This window comes from Bufo bufo, chromosome 9, assembly GCF_905171765.1.
Source record: "Bufo bufo chromosome 9, aBufBuf1.1, whole genome shotgun sequence".
Classification (NCBI taxonomy): Eukaryota; Metazoa; Chordata; class Amphibia; order Anura; family Bufonidae; genus Bufo; species Bufo bufo.
Window position 1 is genome coordinate 15,082,783 of NC_053397.1, and position 24,876 is coordinate 15,107,658.

Below are 24,876 nucleotides of genomic sequence, written 5' to 3' on the forward strand. Positions count from 1 at the left end.
TCTATAACTGCACATTCTGTCCTTTTATCTCGATAGGCGGAGAGGATGACTGTGGAGACTCATTAAAACCACAGTATTCATCTATTCCTGAAACATAAGTGCAGCGTTATAGCAATTATAAGATAAAAACAAAGAGGGAGCAAAAGAAACATCTCTGCGCGATCCGCCCGGGTGCACTGTCAAAATGTGAAAAAATAATCATCTCTCGTGAGAATTAGTTAGGTGGTGAAAACTGTGATGGGTTTATTAGCCGGTTGCCATATGTTATTGCAGATTTCAGAGCATAAGAAAAAGATCAGTGTTAGGTTGGCCATAGATACACAGAGGGAATGTTAGACATGTCAGACATGTTAGATTGTCCTTATTGGTATACCCGCAGTGTTCAACACTAGACAGATACAGTAGAAAGACAGACAGATAGATATGAGATAGATTGATTGATGGATGGATAGATACTGTAGATAGATATAGATAGTTAGAAGGTAGAAGGATAGATAGGTAGATAGATAGATAGATAGATAGATAGATAGATAGATAGATACTGTAGATGTTCACAGTTACAGTAATTTTAGCCAGGGTTGCCCAAACTTTGCATGCCACTGTATATATGAGACAAAACACAAAACGTCTTTATTAATCATTTTCTAGTTGACTTAGTTGTTTTGCTTTAGGTCATTGTCTTGCTGCATCACTCTTACCTTCTCCTGTAAAATGTTTTTATACACCTTAGAATTCATTGTTTCCTCAATTATCACAAGACGTCGAGGCTGTAAGGCATCAAAGCAGCCCCAAACCACGATGCTCCCTCCACCAGCCCCAAACTATGATGCTCCCTCCACCAGCCCCAAACCACGATGCCCCCTCCACCAGTCCCAAACTATGATGCTCGCTCCACAAGCTCCAAACCATGATTCTTCCTTCCACTAGCCCCAAACCATGATGCTCCCTCCACCAGCCCCAAACCATGATGCTCCCTCCATCAGCCCCAAACCATGATGCTCCCTTCATAAGCTCCAAACCATGATTCTTCCTTCCACCAGCCCCAAACCATGATGTTCCCTCCACCAGCCACAAACCATGATGCTCCCTCCACCAGCCACAAACCATGATGCTCCCTCCACCAGCCCCAAACCATGATGCTCCCTCCACCAGCCCCAAACCATGATGCTCCCTCCACCAGCCCCAAACCAGGATGCTCCCTCCACCAGCCCCAAACCAGGATGCTCCCTCCACAAGCTCCAAACCATGATGCTCTCTCCACCAGTCCCAAACTATGATGCTCCCTCCACAAGCTACAAACCATGATTCTTCCTTCCACCAGCCCCAAACCATGATGCTCCCTCCACCAGCCACAAACCATGATGCTCCCTCCACCAGCCCCAAACCATGATGTTCCCTCCAGCAGCCACAAACCATGATGCTCCCTCCTCCAGCCCCAAACCAGGATGCTCCCTCCACAAGCTCCAAACCACGATGCTCTCTCCACCAGTCCCAAACTATGATGCTCCATCCACAAGCTACAAACCATGATTCTTCCTTCCACCAGCCCCAAACCATGATGCTCCCTCCACCAGCCCCAAACCATGATGCACCCTCCACCAGCCCCAAACCATGATGCTACCTCCACAAGCTCCAAACCATGATTCTTCCTTCCACCAGCCCCAAACCATGATGTTCCCTCCACCAGCCACAAACCATGATGCTCCCTCCACCAGCCACAAACCCTGATGCTCCCTCCACCAGCCACAAACCCTGATGCTCCCTCCACCAGCCCCAAACCAGGATGCTCCCACCACAAGCTCCAAACCACGATGCTCTCTCCACCAGTCCCAAACTATGATGCTCCCTCCACAAGCTACAAACCATGATTCTTCCTTCCACCAGCCCCAAACCACGATGCTCCCTCCACCAGCCCCAAACTATGATGCTCCCTCCACCAGCCCCAAACCACGATGCCCCCTCCACCAGTCCCAAACTATGATGCTCGCTCCACAAGCTCCAAACCATGATTCTTCCTTCCACTAGCCCCAAACCATGATGCTCCCTCCACCAGCCCCAAACCATGATGCTCCCTCCATCAGCCCCAAACCATGATGCTCCCTTCATAAGCTCCAAACCATGATTCTTCCTTCCACCAGCCCAAAAACCATGATGTTCCCTCCACCAGCCACAAACCATGATGCTCCCTCCACCAGCCACAAACCATGATGCTCCCTCCACCAGCCCCAAACCATGATCCTCCCTCCACCAGCCCCAAACCATGATGCTCCCTCCACCAGCCCCAAACCAGGATGCTCCCTCCACAAGCTCCAAACCATGATGCTCTCTCCACCAGTCCCAAACTATGATGCTCCCTCCACAAGCTACAAACCATGATTCTTCCTTCCACCAGCCCCAAACCATGATGCTCCCTCCACCAGCCACAAACCATGATGCTCCCTCCACCAGCCCCAAACCATGATGCTCCCTCCACCAGCCCCAAACCAGGATGCTCCCTCCACCAGCCCCAAACCAGGATGCTCCCTCCACAAGCTCCAAACCACGATGCTCTCTCCACCAGTCCCAAACTATGATGCTCCCTCCACAAGCTACAAACCATGATTCTTCCTTCCACTAGCCCCAAACCATGATGCTCCCTCCACCAGCCCCAAACCATGATGCACCCTCCACCAGCCCCAAACCATGATGCTACCTCCACAAGCTCCAAACCATGATTCTTCCTTCCACCAGCCCCAAACCATGATGTTCCCTCCACCAGCCACAAACCATGATGTTCCCTCCACCAGCCACAAACCATGATGCTCCCTCCACCAGCCACAAACCCTGATGCTCCCTCCACCAGCCACAAACCCTGATGCTCCCTCCACCAGCCCCCAACCAGGATGCTCCCTCCACAAGCTCCAAACCACGATGCTCTCTCCACCAGTCCCAAACTATGATGCTCCCTCCACAAGCTACAAACCATGATTCTTCCTTCCACCAGCCCCAAACCATGATGCTCCCTCCACCAGCCCCAAACCATGATGCACCCTCCACCAGCCCCAAACCATGATTCTTCCTTCCACCAGCCCCAAACCATGATGTTCCCTCCACCAGCCACAAACCATGATGTTCCCTCCACCAGCCACAAACCATGATGCTCCCTCCACCAGCCACAAACCATGATGCTCCCTCCACCAGCCCCAAACCAGGATGCTCCCTCCACAAGCTCCAAACCATGATGCTCTCTCCACCAGTCCCAAACTATGATGCTTCCTCCACAAGCTACAAACCATGATTCTTCCTTCCACCAGCCCCAAACTATGATGCTCCCTCCACCAGCCCCAAACCATGATGCTCCCTCCACCAGCCCCAAACCATGATGCTACCTCCACAAGCTCAAAACCATGATGCTTCTTTATGGTTTGGATGAGTTTTTTGCATTTGTGTGCAAACATGTGTTTCCTCTAAACATAGTATTCAGCCTTTGTGCTATAAAAAAAGTTACATTTTTGCCTCAATTGTCCATGGAACTTTTTCCAAGAAACATTGTGGAACATTCATGTAGTCATAGGCACACTTAAGATAAGCAGCAATGTTATTTTTAGTGTTTTAGACATCAGCACCTTCCTCTGGTATTTGGAGGAAAAAAAGCACCGCATAGTGGAAGGAGCATCACGGTTTGGGGCTGAGGGAGTGGGCATCACAGTTTGGAGCTGGTGCAGTTGGCATCATGTTTAGGGTCTAGTGGTGGGGTGCCATGGTTTGGGGCTAGGGAAGAGGGCATCATGTTTTGGATGCCTTATGATTATTGAGGGAACAATGAAATCTAAGATGTAAAAAAACATTTTAAAGGAGAATGTAAGGGCGGCAACAAAGATCTCTACCTAAGGAGATGATAGATATGAGATAATTGATAGATAATGATATGTAGATCCTTTATCCTTTAATTGGGCACACATGTAATTTTTACATTTTATTTTATTCATGATTCTAGTTCACGACTTCGGATCATCTCAGCCTAGAAGTAATTTTGAGCTGGTTGAAATCTTTACCTTTCGAAACGTAACTATTGTCCGACTCCACCATTTCTAATCATGGAGATGGACTTTGATATCAGAAGCAAACACCAACATAGCAATAAACTATTGGAACATATCAACAGGATGCGTGCTTCAGCGGAGCTCATTGACATAGTCCTGGTTGCTGAGGGACAGAAATTTCCATGTCATCGGGTGGTGTTGGCGTCATTTAGTCCATATTTTAAGGCCATGTTCACATGTGGTTTGGTGGAATGTAACCAAACGGAAGTGACTCTCCATGACATCACTGCTGAAAGTGTCTCAATCATCTTGGAATACATGTACACGTCACAACTCTCTATCAACAACCAAACCGTCCAAGGAGTGGCCACCGCTGCCTATTTCATGCAGGTGGATGATGTCTTCAAGATGTGCCAGGCTTACATGATGGACCATATGGATGCATCAAACTGCATTGGGATCTTCTACTTTGCCAAGCAAATAAGTGCAGATGACTTAGAAGAAAGGTCCAAGAAATACTTACATCAACACTTTAGTGAGGTTGGCCTCCATGAGGAGATACTAGAAGTTGATTTTCAGCAGTTGATGGCAATGATCATGTCCGATGACCTCAATGTTTCTCGAGAAGAGAGCATCCTAGACCTAGTTCTAAGATGGGTGAACTATGACAAGAATTTAAGATCCCAACACCTTATTGATCTCTTGAAACAAGTCAGATTACTTCTTGTGAGCCCATCTTTCCTTCGAGAAGCTAGGAAGAGGAACACCATCCTCTTGTGTAATGCCCAGTGCTACGACATGGTTGAACAGGCCCTAGAAACCATTGAGAAATCTACTCAAGTCTCTCTAAGTCTCCGTTATGGAATGGAGACCACAAATCTTCTCCTCTGTCTTGGCAATAACGCCTCAGGCATCAGGTCAAAATATGGAAGTTATGGAGATGCCAGTTTCTGCTATGCTCCTGCAACAGGGAAAATGTGTTATATGCCATCTCCAAAACAAGGAGAGGTGCTGGGCTCGGTGTTGACGGGTGTGGTGACTGAAAACAATGATATCATATTGGCTGGTGAAGCAACGGCTGTGAGGTTGTCCAGGCAAAAGAATAGCTGTATAGAGATCTGCAGGTCAGTAAAATCCAATTGTTTGCCAATGTGATTGTAACGGATCTCCTGGCACCCCGACCGGGTACCTCCGTTGATAAATGCTCCCAGTGCCTCCCGAGGACTCCAAGCACTCCGCTCGACACCGATACCACCACAGGAACCAGGAACAGGAACAGCTCTTACAAGAGCTAGGAGTGATAGCCAGGAGAGTATACACGTATAGCAATTCCTACACACATGAGACGAGGCTCTATGTTGAGTGTAAAACAGGAACACTTTATTGAGGGCTACCCGCCCGTATTTATGCAGGTCCCCATCTGGTGTACACTCCCCTAGGGGACCAGATGGAAGACTGTGACACAGGACAGATATGCAGAAATTGAGGATACACAGACACAATACATCCCCACAATGCATCATGGTTTCCTCCTCTCTGCCCTGGAGACACCCGAGGAGTAATTCAATTATCTCTCAGGACAAAGGGAAATCGCCAATACACATGTGGGGACAACAGGACAGAAATCACCATTTAAACATACAATTTCACAACCCTTACAGTAACCACAGACATTTAACATATCCCCAGATAGCTCAAGTCTGAGTGCATATTATTAGGTGAATGGCACTCAGACAACATGAATACAATAAAATGAGCTATCTGGGTACCCTCACATAACATACACTACAATTCCACAGACAGATGGTTCTGTCACACACCTCAAAACCCCACATATCCCCATATGGCTTGGATCTGAGTGCTCAGATGCCACAAACACAGTCAAATCGCCATTGGGTTTAAGTTTTGCATGGGCTGATGAGAGGGCCCATAATCATAGGGCAAGAGGCTGGCAACCAGGCCCCTCCAAAACCCAGTGGCGAGGTTATTTTCGCCACAGTGATGCTCAAAATTACCATTCTGCCTAGTTAGAAGTTGTTTTCAAGAGGCGCCGTTTTCACTGGGTCTTTTTAAGCTACACTGGGCTCTCCTTTCTATACGTACCACAAACAAAGGCATAAGCATTGATACCTGAGGGTTACTTGGCCCATCTCTCCTACAAAGGATGAAGCAGGAGCTGGTCATGAGGAGAACATACAGACTCCCTGCAGATGTTCCTCTGGCTGGATTCCAGCTGGGATGTCTTCTCTAGCATTCTATTAATTAGGGTTCATTATTATTAGATGCTCCAATGATGAGAGAATGAAAGGACGTTGAGTTAAGGATGTTGAATGACTAAATGGGAACTACAGTATCTTAGCAAGACACAAGGGAGCACTAAGCAAGCAAAATAGCGGCATTAGAGGAACAAGTGAAGTTATTTGCTGAGGCTCAACACTAAAAATAAAGAGCATCATAAATAATATCCAGTGATGGTAGCGACTCCTTAAGGAATAGGTTTATTATTATTAATTTTTATTTTTTGCTCAAAATAGGCTGAAGACAATTATTTCTTCCATCTTCTCATTTTACACATGAGAATTAGCTAGTTTTGTCTGGATCTACTGTAAAAGTTCACTTAAATAACAGGAAGACAGATAGATGGTCACCATCACTGCTTCAAATATCGTTACCACCATTGCTTCCAATATGGACCCCTTTATTGTTTACAATATGGTTACCAACTTTGCTTCCAATATGGTCACTGTTTCCAGTATGGTCACCGTCATTGTTTCCAGTATGGTCACCATCACTGTTTCCAGTATAGTCAACATCACTGTTTACAATGTGGTCACCATGATTTCTTTCAATATGGTCACCATCACGGTTTCCAAAATGGTCACCATTATTGCTTCTAATATGGTCACCATCACTGTTTCCAGTATGGTCACCATATGTCACGGATGTAGTAGGGGAGAACACCAAAAGACAACAAGAAGGAAGGGAAAAGACACTAGGCCTCACTGCTAGGGAAGGAAAAGCGTCACCACCTATAAAACCCTGCTCCTGGCCTTAACGCCTATCCGTATGGGCACCTCTCGATGGTAGAGATGCCCATACACAGGAACCTAGAAAACCCTGGTGGCCCTCGGATGCCCTAATGGTAACGACAGGGCAGAGACAACCCGCTCCTTCCCTGGTGAAGGAACCAGCGTCTCGCTGAGGCCTAGTAAACAACAAAGATGGGGGGGAATACAAAATACAACAAGCGGAACACTTTAACTTCTGAGGCTGATGGATGATGGATGAACAGGACTTCAACTAGAACCACACTCCAGCTCTTCCAAAAACCAAATGAAGCTATCCAGAGCAAGGAGTGATGGGTAAAGTCAGACTAAATAGGGGGAGGTAAAGGTCACACGATCCACACCTGAACAGGAGGTGTGGACATACCAGAAACACACAGACAAAGTGAAACCAAAACCAAAAGAGGCTGTCAGATCACTAATGTGCAGATAATCTTTCAGACCTTCTAATACCTGTCACCGGTATGACACCATCACTGTTTACAATGTGGTCACCATCATTTCTTACAATATGGTCACCATCACTGTTTCCAATATAATCACCATGACTGCTTTCAATATAGTCACATCATTTCTTCCAATATGGTCACCACACTTGCTTCCAAAATGGTCACAATCATTGCTTTCAGTATAGCCACCATCTTTGCTTCCATTTTAGTAACAGTCGAATTTTTGCAATATAGTAACCACCATTGTTTGGAATATATTAACCATCACTGCTTCCAATGTGTTCACCATCATTTCTTCCAATATGGTCACCATCATTGCTTCCAACATGGTCAACATCACTGCTTCCAAAATGGTCACCACCACCATTTCCAATATGGTTATCAACATTGCCTCCAACATGGTCACCATTGCTGCACCCATAAGAGGTGTCTCCTAGCTTTCCAAGGCTCTTGAGTAACATATCTGCCTAGTTATGCAGCAAAGACTCTGTCAAGGAGTCTGGCAAAGTTGGGTAAAAATAAAAACAGTATTATCATCATTAAATATGTGATGAATTCACCTGCATGAACGTTATGATATTTTTTGCAACCTTCTTGTTTACCAGGTACCACAACCGAGGCAACTACTGCTGGGAAAAGCTTTGCACCGCCGAGCACCGGGAGCTGTATGCTTTGGGCGGTGTTCAAAATGAACTCTACCTGATTGGAGGTCAAATGAAGCTGAAAAACCAATATGTCGTTACCAACTGTGTGGAAAAATACCTGGCAGATAAGGACACCTGGAGGAGCGTGGCACCGCTACCCCTTCCGTTGGCTTGCCATAAAGTGGTTACTCTCAACAATAAGCTCTATGTGATGGGTGGATGGACACCACAGGTTAGTGAAACCTTAAAGAATATATATATATATATATATATAAATAATGAAAACAAGGCAGCACTGACAAAAAGTAATAACAACGGGTGCCAGACCCAAGGGGAATAAGCAATTACCCAAAATATAAATAGAAAAATGGCAGCACTCCAAAAAATTCAATGGAATAACTTTTATTCACTCATGTGGTACAGCGACGTTTCAGCTCAACAACAGAGCCTTTCTCAAGCTGAAACGTTGCTGTACCACATGGGTGAATAAAAGTTATTCCATTTTATTTTTTGGAGTGCTGCCCTTTTTCTATTTATATATATACAGTGCTGCCCATAATTATTCATAACCCTGGCAAATTTTGACTAAAAGTTTATTTTTTTCAATCAGCAAGTAATTTTTTGACGAGAAATGACATAGGTGTCTCCCAAAAGATAATAAGACGATGTACAAGAGGCATTATTGTGGAAAAAAAAACATTTCTCATCTTTTATTTACATTTGAGCAAAAAATACAAGATGTTCCGCACTGTAGAAAATCTCCGAGGACGTGGTCGGAAGCCAAAAGTGACACCTGTGCTGCCAGGAGGATAGTTAGAGAGGTGAAAATGAATCCAAGGATCACCACCAAGGCCACCCTGGTGAATCTGGGCTCTGCTGGTGGCAATGTCTCAAGGCAGACAATCCAACGGACACTGCACACTGCTGGGTTCCACGGATGCAGACCAAGGAGGACGTCACTTCTCCAGATAAGGCACACAAAAGCTCGCTTGGCCTTTGCAAAAGCTCATCTGGACAAAGAAGAAGACTTCTGGTCTTCTGTGTTATGGTCAGATGAAACAAAAATTGAATTGTTTGGTCACAATGATGTTTCCTTCATTTGGCATAAAAATGGAGAAGCCTTCAACCCAAAGAACACCATCCCCACTGTCAAACATGGTGGTGGGAACCTAATGCTTTGGGGGTGTTTTTCAACCAATGGACCAGGGAACCTAATCACAGTAAACGGCACCATGAAAAAAGAGCAATACATGAGGATTCTCAACGACAACATCATGCAGTCTGCAGAGGAACTTGGCCTTGGGCACCAGTGGACATTTCAGCATGACAATGACCCAAAACACACAGCAAAAGTGCTGAAGAAATGGTTAGCAGACAACAATATTAACGTTTTGGAGTGGCCCAGCCAGAGTCCAGACTTGAATCCAATTGAGAATCTGTGGAGGGAGCTAAAGATCAGGGTGATGGCAAGAAGACCCTCCAACCTGAAAGATGTGGAGCTCATTGCTAAAGATGAATGGGCAAAAATACCTGTGGAGAAATGCAAAAAGCTGGTCTGCAATTATAGGAAGCGTTTGATTGTAGTAATAGCCAATAAAGGCTTTTCTATTGATTATTGAGAAGGGTATGAATAATTTTGGACTGGACACTTTTTGCTCAAATGCAAATAAAAGCTGAGAAATGGGGTTTTTTCCACAATAATGCCTCTTGTACATCGTCTTATTATCTTTTGGGAGACACCTATGTCATTTCCCCTTAAAAAATTATTTTCTGGTTGAAGGTTAAGTCAAAATTTGCCTGGGGTATGAATAATTATGTGCAGCACTGTATATATATATATATATATATATATATATATATATACAGTTGCAAGAAAAAGTATGTGAACCCTTTGGAATGATATGGATTTCTGCACAAATTGGTCATAAAATGTGATCTGATCTTCATCTAAGTCACAACAATAGACAATCACAGTCTGCTCAAACTAATAACACACAAAGAATTAAATGTTACCATGTTTTTATTGAACACACCATGTAAACATTCACAGTGCAGGTGGAAAAAGTATGTGAACCCCTAGACTAATGACATCTCCAAGAGCTAATTGGACTGAGGTGTCAGCCAACTGGAGTCCAATCAATGAGATGAGATTGGAGGTGTTGGTTACAGCTGCCCTGCCCTATAAAAAACACACACCAGTTCTAGGTTTGCTTTTCACTAGAAGCACTGCCTTGTGTGAATGATGCCTCGCACAAAAGAGCTCTCAGAAGACCTACAATTAAGAATTGTTGACTTGCATAAAGCTGGAAAGGGTTATAAAAGTATCTCCAAAAGCCTTGCTGTTCATCAGTCCACAAATTGTCTATAAATGGAGAAAGTTCAGCACTGCTGCTACTCTCCCTAGGGGTGACCGTCCTGTAAAGATGACTGCAAGAGCACAACGCAGATTGCTCAATGAGGTGAAGAAGAATCCTAGAGTGTCAGCTAAAGACTTACAAAAGTCTCTGGCATATGCTAACATCCCTGTTAGCGAATCTACGATATGTAAAACACTAAACAAGAATGGATTTCATGGGAGGACACCACAGAGGAAGCCGCTGCTGTCCAAAAAAAACATTGCTGCACGTTTACAGTTTGCACAAGAGCACCTGGAAGTTCCACAGCAGTACTGGCAAAATATTCTATGGACAGATGAAACCAAAGTTGAGTTGTTTGGAAGAAACACACAACATTATGTGTGGAGAAAAAGAGGCACAGCACACCAACATCAAAACCTCATCCCAACTGTGAAGTATGGCGGTGGGGGCATCATGTTTGGGGCTGCTTTGTTGCGTCAAGGCCTGGATGGATTGCTATCATCGAAGGAAAAATGAATTCCCAAGTTTACCAAGACATTTTGCAGGAGAACTTAAGGCCATCTGTCCACCAGCTGAAGCTCAACAGAAGATGGGTGTTGCAACAGGACAACGACCCAAAGCATAGAAGTAAATCAACAACAGAATGGCTTAAACAGAAGAAAATACGCCTTCTGGAGTGGCCCAGTCAGAGTCCTGACCTCAACCCGATTGAGATGCTGTAGCATGACCTCAAGAAAGCGATTCACACCAGACATCCCAAGAATATTGCTGAACTGAAACAGTTCTGTAAAGAGGAATGGTCAAGAATTACTCCTGACCGTTGTGCACGTCTGATCTGCAACTACAGGAAACGTTTGGTTGAAGTTATTGCTGCCAAAGAAGGTTTAACCAGTTATTAAATCCAAGGGTTCACATACTTTTTCCATCTTCACTGTGAATGTGTACATGGTGTGTTCAATAAAAACATGGTAACATTTAATTATTTGTGTGTTATTAGTTTAAGCAGACTGTGATTGTCTATTGTTGTGACTTAGATGAAGATCAGATCACATTTTATGACCAATTTGTGCAGAAATCCATATCATTCCAAAGGGTTCACATACTTTTTCTTGCAACTGTATATATATATATATATATATATATATATATATATATATAGATATATACAGTCCTGATCAAAAGTTTAAGACCACTTGAAAAATGGCCAAAAAAATCCTATTTAGCATGGCTGGATCTTAACAAGGTTCAACATTAGAGCTTCAACATGCAACAAGAAGAAATGGGAGTGAGACAAAACATTTCTTGAGCATTCAATTTAATGAAAACAACAAATAAACTGAAACAGGCTGTTTTTCGAGTGATCAAAATTTTAGGACCACATGCCTTTAAAAGGCCAAATCTGTGCAAAGATGTGGATTCATTGTCATTTCCTGTCAGGTAGTCACACGTTGCGCAAAGGCAAAAAAACTCTGCCTTTTTGAACGTGGTCGGGTTGTTGAACTGCATAAGCAGGGTCTCTCACAGCACGCCATCGCTGCTGAGGTGGGACGCAGGAAGACAGTCATTTGGAATTTCTTAAGTAATCCTGAGGGTTATGAAACTAAAAAGTCAAGTGGAAGACCCAAAAAAATTTCATCAGCACTGAGCCGGAGGATCCAATTGGCTGTCCGTCAAGACACTGGACGATCCTCGACCCAAATTAAGGCCCTTACTGGTGCTGACTGCAGCCCCATAACCATCAGACGGCATCTGAGACTGAAGGGCTTCAAAAACAAAAAACGTCTTCAAAGACCTCGTCTCCTTGAACGCCACAGAACTGCTCGTTTGGACTTTGCAAGAGAGCACCGAACATGGGACATTCAAAGGTGGAAGAAAGTTTTATTCTCTGATGAGAAAAAATTTAACCTTGATGGTCCTGATGGTTTCCAACGTTACTGGCATGACAAGCAGGTCCCACCTGAGATGTTTTCTACGCGCCACAGTGGAGGGGGCGCCATAATGGTCTGGGGGGCTTTTTCCTTCAGTGGAACAATGGAGCTTCAGGAAGTGCAGGGGAGTCAAACGGCCGCTGGCTATGTCCAGATGTTGCAGAGAGCATTCCTCATGGCTGAGGGCCCTCGTCTGTGTGGTGACGACTGGGTTTTTCAACAGGACAACGCTACAGTACACAATGCCCGCAGGACAAGGGACTTCTTCCAGGAGAATAACATCATTCTTTTGGCCCATCCTGCGTGTTCCCCTGATCTAAATCCAATTGAGAACCTTTGGGGATGGATGGCAAGGGAAGTTTACAAAAATGGACAACAGTTCCAGACAGTAGATGGCCTTCGTGCGGCCGTCTTCACCAGTTGGAGAAATGTTCCCACTCACCTCATGGAAAAGCTTGCATCAAGCATGCCGAAACAAATTTTTGAAGTGATAAACAATAACGCGGAGCTACTCATTACTGAGTTCATGTTTGGAAGTTGGATTTCTGTTTTGGGGGGTTTAGTATTTTTTGGAGGTGTGGTCCTAAACTTTTGATCAGCTGAAAAACAGCCTGTTTCAGTTTATTCGTTGTTTTCATTAAATTGAATGCTCAAAAAAATGTTTTGTCTCCCTCCCATTTCTTCTTGTTGCATGTTGAAGCTCTACTTGGAACCTTGTTAAGATCCAGCCATGCTAAATAGGATTTTTTGCCATTTTTCAAATGGTCTTAAACTTTTGATCAGGACTGTATATTGTGACACAGTGAGGGGTTGTGTCTGGCAAGGCAGGTATTTTCCTCCCAGCATGTGCGGCTGGGCTGGTTTCCAGCCAGGTGAGGTCAAATAACGGACCAGAGTTTAGGTGCCGGTCCGGGTTTTGGCAGCACATGGCTGTCCTTAAATAGGCAGCTGGGCTCAGCAGAGAGCTCTCTCTGTTTTTGGGATCTGAGGCTTTGTGCCGTGCTGGAGGGCTGAGAGCCGCACGCTGGGGAAACAGGCCCCCTAAAGCCTGCTGTGGACTACTGGAGGCAGAACTGCCAGCAAGGTGACTTGTGTTATATCAACTTTCCATTGTGTGTGAATTAACACCAAGACTGCAAAGTTACGTGCTGTTTTGTGCAATTGCCTCAAGTGTGAATAAACACTGACGTTTTGAGTTAAGAACTTGTATTTTGCCTCTGTACTGCGCCCGCTTACCCTATCTACCAGAGCGAAACCCCACAATATATATATATATTAGCATGGGATTTCTTCCTGCGGGGGCACTGTAGGGAAGAACACTAGCTGTTGGACCAATGACTGGCAGAAAAAAGAACTTGGAATGATATTTTTATAGGGGTTGCCTGCTATTGTGACTCCCACCCCACTGCTTATAATATTCTCCTGGTGTTTGTGTAAGACAATGGACAGAGCTGTTGAGAGGACACAAGTCTCCTCAAGGTGACAGAACCTGTAAATCACACCCTGTGAACGGTAAAAGAAAGCAGATCTGCAGGAAGCTCACAACTGAGACTTAGCAGCTGAAAACAGACCCTACCTTGTGTATCACTCAGCATATACAGTACAGGGCCGTCTTTAACGCGGGGCAAAAGGGGCAGCTGCCCCGGGGCCTGTTGCTTCTGGGGGGCCCAAGGCAACTGCCTCTTGAGCCCTGCTGGCCACTGCCCACAATTGCCTACTCCATGTCCCGATCCTATCCTTCACTATGCGAGCGGCATTGCTCGCAAAGTGAAGGACTAACCCGGAGGACCGGTAAGCGGTGAAAGCTCTATACTCACCTCTTCCTGGTCCTTGGCTCTCCGCTGTGAAGGCTGCGCAGATGTGAGGTCGCGCTGTGACCTCACGGTGTGCGCGTCTGTTCACAACACAGCAGACTGAAGAGGAGGAAGACCGAGCACAGGCGATGAGGAGCGGCGGCGTCCGGAGCAGGAAAGGTAAGTGTTTTTATTTTATTTTACTTTATATGAGGCTGATGGAGGCGCTGGGAGGCTGAACAGAGGCATATGGGGCTGTGGGTTGAAGAGAGGCATATGGGGGCTGAAGAGAGGCATATGGGGGCTGATATGAGGCATATGGGGCTTATATGAGGCATATAGGGGCCGATATGGGGGCTGATATGAGGCATATGGGGGCTGATATGGGGGCTGATATGAGGCATATGGGGGCTGATATGAGGCATATGGGGGCTGATATGAGGCATATGGGGCTGATATGAGGCATATGGGGGCTGATGAGACGCATGGGGCTCTTATCTGAGGTCTGATTGGGGGTCATTCACATTGGGGTCTGATCTGAGGTCTTATTGGGGTCTTATTAACATTGGTGGACTGACCTGAGGTGTCATGAAAAAAATGTTTTTCTTATTGTCCCCCTCTAAAACCTAGGTGTGTCTTGGGCTGGTGCATCTTATAGGGCAAAAATACGGTACTTGCTTGCTCCTCTTCCCAACCTCCCCTGGCCTTTGCATACGCTGCGCGCCGTGACGTCACGTGGAGGCACTACAACGCTAGGGTGAGCCGAGCCCCGGTCTCCCTCCTGAACTGCAGAGCGGTGCCCACTTCCAGCCTGAGCCCAGCTGCCCAGAGCACTGATCCTGAGCCGCTGGAGTCTTCAGAACTGTAAGTATTTACAATAATTCACTGTAAACTATATTATATAAATATATCGTTTTAAGTGAGTAAGGGCTCGTTCACATCACCGCTTGGATTTCTGTTCTATTCATCCATTCAGAGGATGAATAAAACGCAAATAAACGGACCCGTTGTAAATCCCATTTACTTCTATGGAGGTGATAAAGTGTCAGTTACACTCTGTTTGGCTCCTTTCCGTCAGCTTCACGTTATTTTAGACGTCAAAATAAAATCCTACATGCAGGACTGTTGCTCCCGTCTAAAATAACTGATTTGTGACAGATCCGTTTTGTTTTGCATCAAAGTCAATGAGTGGCAGATTGTAACGGATTGCTTTGTATGTGATCCGTTATGCAATCCGTTTTTCTGTTCCGGTTATTTTTTCTGAAAATGCTCAAATGAAATTTGAAAAAAACGAAAACAATGAATAACGGGAACATAACGGGTAGCGAACTGATGCATTGTGTCCGTTTTTTAAACGGATCAGTTTGATCAGTCCGTTAAAAAGACAGAAAATATGCTTTCCGTTAGTGTCTGTTGGCTTTCCGTTATTTTGAACGGATTACAAATATAACGGAAAACCTAGCGGTGATGTGAACGACGCCTTAGGGTGCTGGGTGGTTGGAGAAGGGGGGGGATGGAGGGGTTAGTAGTACAGTACTATCTGCACATTGTAAAAAAAAAGTAATCTGCAAAATACTATGTCAGAAGTTGTGCTTTTTTAATTTTTTGAATAATGATACTGCAATTTTATTTGATACTTTTGTGGTGATTCTTTTTTCCCCTCTATATTAAGGACACTACAGTCACCGGAACCACAACAGGTAAACGTCGTAGTTCTGGTGTCTATAGCATGTCTCTGCAAGCTTCGTAATGTAAACACTGCCTTTTCAGAAAAAAAGGCCGTATTTACATTACTGCCAAGGAACACGTCTAGTGGCCACTCATCAGACGGCCACTCATCAGACGGCCACTAGAGGTGCTTCCTAGTTCCACACTGTCATTCACGCTAAATAATTCTCATAGAAAGGCATTGATTCAAAGCATGTCTATGAAGCCACGCATGCGCAATAGCCTCCCAATGCTTCCCTATGGGAAAGCAGTGGGTTGGCTATGATATACTCACACACTGCACATTTTTTGTCTGTGTGTTGTGGTGGAGGGCGTGATTGCATACTAGGGTATGGGAAGGCAGGATCCAGGGGGCCCAAGTAAATTCTTACCCATGGTCCAATCAATATTAAAGACGGCCCTGATACAGTATAGACTGTATGCAGAGGACGCGTTCTTGGCAGTATATGACCAGCTTATTATATGGCTTCGTTAGTAGCTTCTGTATGATCTCAACTGCATTGTCGTTTGGAGCCTGAGGTAGTCATCTTTCATTTCATGAGGGACTCAGATTTATGCTGCCGCTCGGCTTCTTCAGATTAGATGCTGAGCATAAGCACGATCCCACCATTAAACCAGTTCATCGCTCAGCGGTGCTCTTACCCTTTGGGTCATCCCAGTACACATAGCCCTAAGGCCGTCCATCACCAGGATGTTCTAAACAGAAGCACCCAGAAGTAAAGGGGACCAAAAAGTGGATGGAAGGGGGTCTGCTTTGGGGATAGAACACATTTTGGGGTCTGGTCTGCTCGCAGCGCTTCCCTCGCCCGCATCTCGCAGACTAGTGAGCGCTTCCATAATGGAAGTGCTCACTAGTATTCGCTTTATAAGGCGTATTGCGTCTTATAAAGTGAAAAACACCAGTGCCAATGGCCCCCTGGCTTAGACGCCCAGTCGCCACTGCGACCCCTATAGCTATGCCAGTGGCAGTGGGCCCCAAAAGGAGCAGTGGGCCTCTGCATTTGCCCGAGTATGCCGCCGACGCCGACCAATGTGAGAGGTAGATGATAAGACAGAATCTCAAAGGAATGTCTTCAAAATTTCTAAAAACCGACTACGTCAGGAGTTTTTTCATACAAGCTTCTGGCACGGACGGAGTTAATGCATTATAATAAAGTGACAGCTCGCCAGGAGAGCGGAGTTATTTATATAGAGCGAAAAAATACAAGGCGACAAAGTCTGCCCAATCTTTACATGCCAGAGGCAACTCAGAGCAGGGCTGTGTGAGGAGCCGCCTGTGGGCACTGGACCATCCGCACCCTCAAGGGAACATGTAGCTAAGCCTTCAGCCATACAGGCAACTCCAGATAATGAGCTGGAGATGCCCAAATGAAAAATCTGCAACAGGCCCCCACCTTCCATGTCCCACTGTCTTATGTGGCAGAGGGGCCTTTGGGCCCCTATGGAACCCGGGACTGGGTGCCACTCTTACCCCTGCACAGCTCTGGCTCTCACCAGTTACTCACTGCCCAAACCGTAAGAGGCAGAGGGGGCAGAATGGAAGGGGTTTCCATCACATTCATTGCAGGTGGGCGTTTATTGATGAACCAAGACTGGCATTAATATTAGACATTCTGCTTTTGTCAGTCGGTACTCAAAACTGATGGCAGGAAGGAAGGCACAGCTTACCAGCTCCGGCGCGGCTTCGTCAGCCTGGTGCGCTTCGCCTGCTACTTTTCAAATTAGTAGAACATGTTTTGTTTGGAAAACGATGAAAATGATTTCCATCATGTAGAAATGACTATTCGAGGCTGAAAGGTAAATGACAAAACGAAATTAGTATAACAATAGCGTCAGCGGCAGACGTGTGGGCTGCAGGGGGTTCCTTAGGCCCCTTTCACACGGGCGAGTTTTCCCGCGCGGGTGCAATGCGTGAGGTGAACGCATTGCACCCGCATTGAATCCGGACCCATTCACTTCAATGGGGCTGTGCACATGAGCGGTGATTTTCACGCATCACTTGTGCGTTGCGTGAAAATCGCAGCATGTTCTATATTCTGCTAATTTCGGAACCGCAAAACACTGATGGCTGTCCGTGCCGTTCCGCAAATTGCGGAACGGCACGGACAGCCATTAATATAACGGTTATATTTTTTTTGCGGATCACGGAACGGAGCAACGGATGCGGACAGCACACACAGTGCCGTCCGCATCTTTTGCTGCCCCATTGAAATGAATGGGTCCGCATCCAAGCCGCAAAAACTGTGGCTCGGATGCGGACCAAAACAACAGTCGTGTGCATGTAGCCTTATTCTGAGGTATACTGAGTTACATCCTGTGTTATACTCCAGAGCTGCACTCACTATTCTGCTGGTGCAGTCACTGTGTACATACATTACTTATCCTGTACTGATCCTGTATTACATCCTGTATTATACTCCAGAGCTGCACTCACTATTCTGCTGGTGGAGTCACTGTGTACATACATTACTTATCCTGTACTGATCCTGTATTACATCCTGTATTATACTCCAGAGCTGCACTAACTATTCTGCTGGTGCAGTCACCTGTGTACATACATTACATTACATTACTTATCCTGTACTGATCCTGAGTTACATCCTGTATTATACTCCAGAGCTGCACTCACTATTCTGCTGGTGCAGTCACTGTGTACATACATTACTTATCCTGTACTGATCCTGAGTTACATCCTGTGTTATACTCCAGAGCTGCACTCACTATTCTGCTGGTGCAGTCACCTGTGTACATACATTACATTACTTATCCTGTACTGATCCTGAGTTACATCCTGTATTATACTCCAGAGCTGCACTCACTATTCTGCTGGTGCAGTCACTGTGTACATACATTACTTATCCTGTACTGATCCTGAGTTACATCCTGTATTATACTCCAGAGCTGCACTCACTAATCTGCTGGTGCAGTCACTGTGTACATACATTACTTATCCTGTACTGATCCTGAGTTACATCCTGTATTATACTCCAGAGCTGCACTCACTATTCTGCTGGTGCAGTCACTGTGTACATACATTACTTATCCTGTACTGATCCTGAGTTACATCCTGTATTATACTCCAGAGCTGCACTCACTAATCTGCTGGTGCAGTCACTGTGTACATACATTACTTATCCTGTACTGATCCTGAGTTACATCCTGTATTATACTCCAGAGCTGCACTCACTATTCTGCTGGTGCAGTCACTGTGTACATACATTTCATTACACATCGTTAAGGGGTTGTCTCGCTTCAGCAAATAGCATTTATTATGTAGAGAAAGTTAATACAAGGCACTTACTAATCTATTGTGATTCTCCATATTGCTTCCTTTGCTGGCTGGATTCATTTTCCATCACATTATACACTGCTCGTTTCCAGGAGTTGCGGCCACCGCTGCAGCGCAGATACGAGGGGGCCAGAACGGGAGTTGCTGTGCATGCATGCCTATGTGTGCTCCTACAGTCCCAGCCACCAGAGAGACTGGAACTTTTTTCTATAATGTGCAAGCACGACCACCACTAATGGCAGTGTATAATGCGATCCAAAAATGAATCCAGCCAGCAAAGGAGGCAATATGGACAATCACAATACATTAGTAAGTGTCTTGTATTAACTTTCTACATCATTAATGCCATATGCCGAAGTGACACAACCCCTTTAACTGAGTTACGGCCTGTATTATACTTCAGCGACGCATTCACAATTTTTCTGTCTTAAGAGCTGAAATCTCCCAGCATTCTCTGCTTGTCCAGTTTTTGCCATTTTTGGTGTTTCACAAGTGTCATCTTTACATCCTCCGAGTAGGAAAGGACCTCAGCTATACTGTTAGTTATACGTCTCGGAACCTGACCGAGAAGCTAAGTACCAGCCATGAGTTTCTGAACCTGGTGCACAATGGTGCCAGCAGCTAAAGGGCCACATGCCTGGGGAACAATGATGACAGGTGAAAGTAACTGTAATTCCAGACTAATCATCCCTGCAGTATTGATATATAGTAACATATACCATTTATATATTAATACACCCAGATGGATCGCCCAGATGATGAACCCGATCGATTGAGTAACAGAATGTTGCAGTACGACCCAGTCACTGATAAATGGAAACCGCTGGCGCCAATGAACTATTCCAAGTATCGATTCAGCGTCGCTGTGGTTAATGGTGAAATCTTTGTCTTGGGTAAGTGCATGAAGAGCGGGTGGCTAGCTGATCGTCTGGGTGGTGCCCAAGGGCCCATGACCAGCAGGGGCCCACAGCCTCAGTTTAGGTGCAAAGACAAGTGCCCAGGCCACCACAGGCTTCATGCTGGCTACTGGAGACGAGGCCGAAGCAGGAGGCCCCTTCTATTACTTCCATATACCTGGGATTGTCTAATGTGGACACCCCCCCCCCCCCCCCCCTTTAAAGACCACCTGAGGGTCAAATGCTCCCAGCTGAATGTAAATGAATCGACTCCCATGACACTTTCAGGAAGGTGAAGGTCCTTGACTAGGCTAACACCCTTGGGCATGGCTTGGTTCTCCCCTGCTAAGCACTAATTGTATGTACACGAGTAAGGGCTTTGCAAGACTAAAAAAAGCACGGTTCCGTTTTTCTTAAACACAGCACCACAGCTCTCCACAGCTCATAAGCAGTATTGCGGTTCAGCCACCATCAAGGGCATCTGTCAGCAGTTTTGTCCCTATGACACCGGCTGACCTGTTACATGTGCACTTGGCAGAAGGCGTCTGTGTTGGTCCCATGTTCATATGTGCCCGCATTGCTGAGAAAAAGGATGTTTTAATATATGCAGGAGCATCGGGGTCGTTGCTTTTGATTAACAGGACCAGGCAGCGTGAACGTCATCACACCTGGCCTTGTCAATCAAAGTGCAGTTGCAGAGAGAGTAGAGTCTCTAGGTGTAATGGTAACTCCCCCGTTGCTCCTAGAGGCTCATTTGCATATATTAAAACCTCATTTTTCTCAGGAATGCGGGCACATATGAACATGGGACCAACACAGACGCCTTCAGCTGCCAAGCGCACACGTAAATCTACTTTCATACTTGCGTCGTTAATTTCGGTATTGAGATACCGGCAGAGGATCTCAATACCGAATTTAAAGGGATCCGTTTTGACTTTGCACATCAGGATGCATCCGTTCCTTTAGGATGCGGTTGTGTGAAATCAAAACGGAGAAAAGCGGATCTGTCACTAAATAGATTGAAAGTCAATGGGTGACAGATACATTTTTTTAGGCTCCTAAACAAACTGACCCGACACCAGTGACTTACATTGTTTTCAGTGCCAGATCCATTGTTTTCCGTTTTTAGGACCAGACACAATACTGCAGCTTGCAGCGGTTTTGCGTCCGGTCACAAAACGGAATGCTGCAGGAACAGAAGACATCCTGATGCATCCTGGACGGATCTCTCTTCATTCAGAATGCATGAGGACTAAATGGAAAAAATAATTTCCGGTATTGAGATCCTCTGCTGGATCTCAATACCGGAAAACAACAACGCAAGTGTGAAAGCAGGGTCAGCCAGTTTCATAGGTGAAAATCTGCTAAAACATGCCCTGGAAGGGGGCTGAACCGCAATACCGCTTATGACCTGTGGACAGGTGTGGAGCTGTTTGGAAAACAAAGCAGCCACGTTTTTCTAATCCAGGACATCCCTATTGTATTCTTCTCTCATCCCCTCTCATTCCGAGACGCCTCAAGCAGGAGATTATGTCTGCAAGGAAAGTTCTACTTTTTCACAGCAGCAGATAACATTTAAATTATTTACAAAAAATGATTCCGTTTAGTGATGGCTCCGATAATTACACACCCTGGCGCTATACTTCCTTGAACCCCGGCCTGTGTATAAATAGCCGCTAAGTCACATTTACTCCTCCGAAGCCATTAACACTATACAGAGGCAGCGCTGCTCGTGTCATGCATCGCTGCGCCTCCGAGTCAAGTGCAAAGCGAAGAATGTTCTGCCAGGCAAGGTCCTGACAGAGCTGAATTCAACATGAGCTTCTCCTTGTGAGAAGGATAAAGACGAACACTCAGCCGGGGGACTTCAAGTGAATCTCCGCTTTTGATCATCATGTGAGTTTCAGGTTCAAATTTCTGTGGTGATTAGTTTCTTAATATATCTTTATAGCGGTCGGAGCTCCCCTTTTTCTGATACAGAGCTCTGAATCTCTCTGCATAGAAAAACAATAAAAATATAACACAGCCACCACTAGGGGGAGCTCACTGTATACTGGTTTCTTATGAAGTTCATGAGCTCCTTCTAGTGGCGGATACAGGCAGCGAGTATGTTATAGTTTATGTCTATATCTGAGCAGAGGATTTGTTGCTTTGTATTATAAAAATGGAATTCCGACTGTCAGAAAGATATGCTAAGAAATGACCGTAATCAGAGCTGAATTTTGGAACTCTTTAGATTAAAATGGTGCTAAAGGGTGGACAAGCCGTTTTACAAGACACGGTAAATTAAATGGTGTCATTAAAAAATGCATCTTGTCCCGCAAAAAATAAGCCCTCATATATCTGAAGGGGAAAGTTAAAAAGTTATGGCAATTGGAACGTGGGGAGGAAAAATCAAAAATGCAAAAAGGCTCAGTTCTCAATGGGTTAAGACAACTTATCGGTCAGGGTGCCTCCACAGGTGTAAAAATTACACAGGCGCTCCGCCAAGCATGCATGTGTATAGGAGGAATCAGGAGAGATGACCAAACAAGCTATTGAAGGCATATGGGCCCCTGACAATCCCCTCATAACCCCCGAGCGTCATCCCAGACCCCCCCCCCCATCCCCTTATCATGGGGCCACCGGACCCTCTGACAACTCTTCTGACTCTACAAGACGCCATGCTGCCTTCCTCCAATCTCGTCTCGCATTTTCTATTTATAATAAAACCCCATCCGCTACGAGGATCAATTCCGTTTTCCCAGAAGAAGGATTCTAAAAAAGAAACCCCCGAAAAACAAGAGCGCGGGCCTGATTTTCGCATCGTGAAGACAATTGTGTTGTAATTGAGTCTATTTGAGGACCAGAAGTTTTATAAAAAAAGAAAAAGGAAAGCAAAAAAATGTACTCGTCTGTTTCGGCATCCTGGATGAAGGAAATGAGGGGGTAGCGGACAAGGACGCTTTGATCCGTCCGGCCTCGCGTAAGAGGATTTCTCCATCAATAGGCGCCTTTCACTATTTTATTTATGGATTGCGGCGCAGAAAACAATGGGGTTTTATGTAAGTTTATAGAAATGTCATGAGAATTTGCAGTTTTTTGCTGTTTTGCCCCTCCGCTTTTACGAGACCTTTAGAAAACTCAATGTGTTTTGTTCGGCGACGAGTAAATAAAGTGAAGAGGCCCGGGGGTCAGGGAGTTGGCATGTGAGGCGTCTTTATACTTGGTGCCTCGGATTCTGGGGCCCATACAAGTGCCTCTCAATCGTCCCTCTCATTATGCGGACAATGGCGTTATTTTTAGTACACCCAGCTGAAAAACTATTCTGGCCTGTAAAAGGACGGCCATGAGGACCGAGGTGGGGTCGAGAGCTTCAAAGCGTCCGAGCAAACTCAGCGACATTACCTCAGTAACTGCAGTCTGACCTAATAAACGGGCACTAAATGTATAGGGACAGGCTAATGAGTCTGGATAAAAGAAAAACTCCATATTGCCCCTAGCAACCAATCACAGCGCAGCTTTCATTTTGTATTCTGCTCCTGAAAACTGTTGGCCATAGCAACCAATCAAAGCGCAGCTTTCATTTTTCAAGAGCAGAAAACAAAATGAAAGCTGTGCTGTGATTGGTTGCTATGGGCAACAATTTTACAGAGGAGGAAACAAAATGAAAGCTGAGCTGTGATTGGTTGCTACAGGCAAAAAAAGACTGCTTTTGTTTTAGACAGACTTCCGTCTGTTGTGCTATTGCTCCCTGTTATCAGATGTTTAAGCCTGAGGAGAAGCAGGTTGTAGTGTTCTTCAACAGGATGAGTCGTGGGTGCAATACGAGAAAGAGCCCATGGACAAAAATGGCGCTGTTTCTAACTTCCGGGAATACAGCCTGCCTCTGTAAATAGAAGATTTATACTTACCTGCTCCCCGCCGCTCCAGTCCTCCGTGCTGGCTCCCGCATGTCCATGTTCCGATCCCCCGGACTGTTTACATCTGGCGGTGCATGGGCATGGTCACATGCTCCACTGCAGCCAATAAACGATGTGCCGCTTGTGGCCACGTCACAGCTGAAGCCAGGTTTTGGCTGTGTTGGAGCATGTGACCATACACCGCCAGATGTTAGTCCAAGGACCGTAAGGTGGACATGTGGGAGCTAGCGCAGAGGAAGAAGCGGCGGGGAGAAGGTAAGTATGAATCTTCTATTTACAGAGACAGGCTGCGGGCATTAGATAAAAAGTCTCTTTTCCTGGAGAACCCCCTTTAAGGCCTCTTGCACACGACTGTGGTTTGGTTCCGCATCTGAGCCGCATTTTCTGCGGCTCGGGTGCGGACCCATTCACTTCAATAGGGCTGAAAAAGATGCGTACAGCACTCTGTGTACTGTCTGCGTCCGTTGCTCCGGTCCGTGGCCCTGCAAAAATTTTTAATTATGTCATATTCTTGTCCAATAGGCATTTCTATAATGGGCCGTCAATTCCATTCCGCAAATTGCGGAAGGCACACGGGCAGCATCCGTGTTTTGCAGATCCGCCATTTGTGGACCGCAAAACACGGCACATTCGTGTGCAAGAGGCCTAAGGGTAACTCAATCCAACACGAATCTGGTATATTCAGTATACTGTATATGTCACTTCTAGTCTTGGGGTGTAAAACCAAAAGTGTTTAAAACCATTATTCTTGGTGTTTATCCTTTAATTACTAACATTTAAAGGCTTCGTAAACCTTTGGGGGC

At 45.5% G+C, this 24,876-nt stretch overlaps 1 protein-coding gene across 6 annotated transcripts in view; it reads left to right on the forward strand.

Annotated features, from left to right (window-relative positions):
* Positions 1-24,876, forward strand: part of KBTBD12 (kelch repeat and BTB domain containing 12) — a 111,405-nt gene that overhangs the window by 13,772 nt on the left and 72,757 nt on the right. For all 6 annotated transcript variants that reach the window (XM_040408586.1, XM_040408587.1, XM_040408589.1 and 3 more), the window contains exons 2-4: positions 3,977-5,146; positions 8,142-8,412; positions 20,018-20,168. In XM_040408586.1, the coding sequence (XP_040264520.1) occupies positions 4,077-5,146; positions 8,142-8,412; positions 20,018-20,168 (1,492 nt within the window). In that variant the 5' untranslated portion in view covers positions 3,977-4,076. The remainder of the gene's footprint in view (positions 1-3,976; positions 5,147-8,141; positions 8,413-20,017; positions 20,169-24,876) is intronic.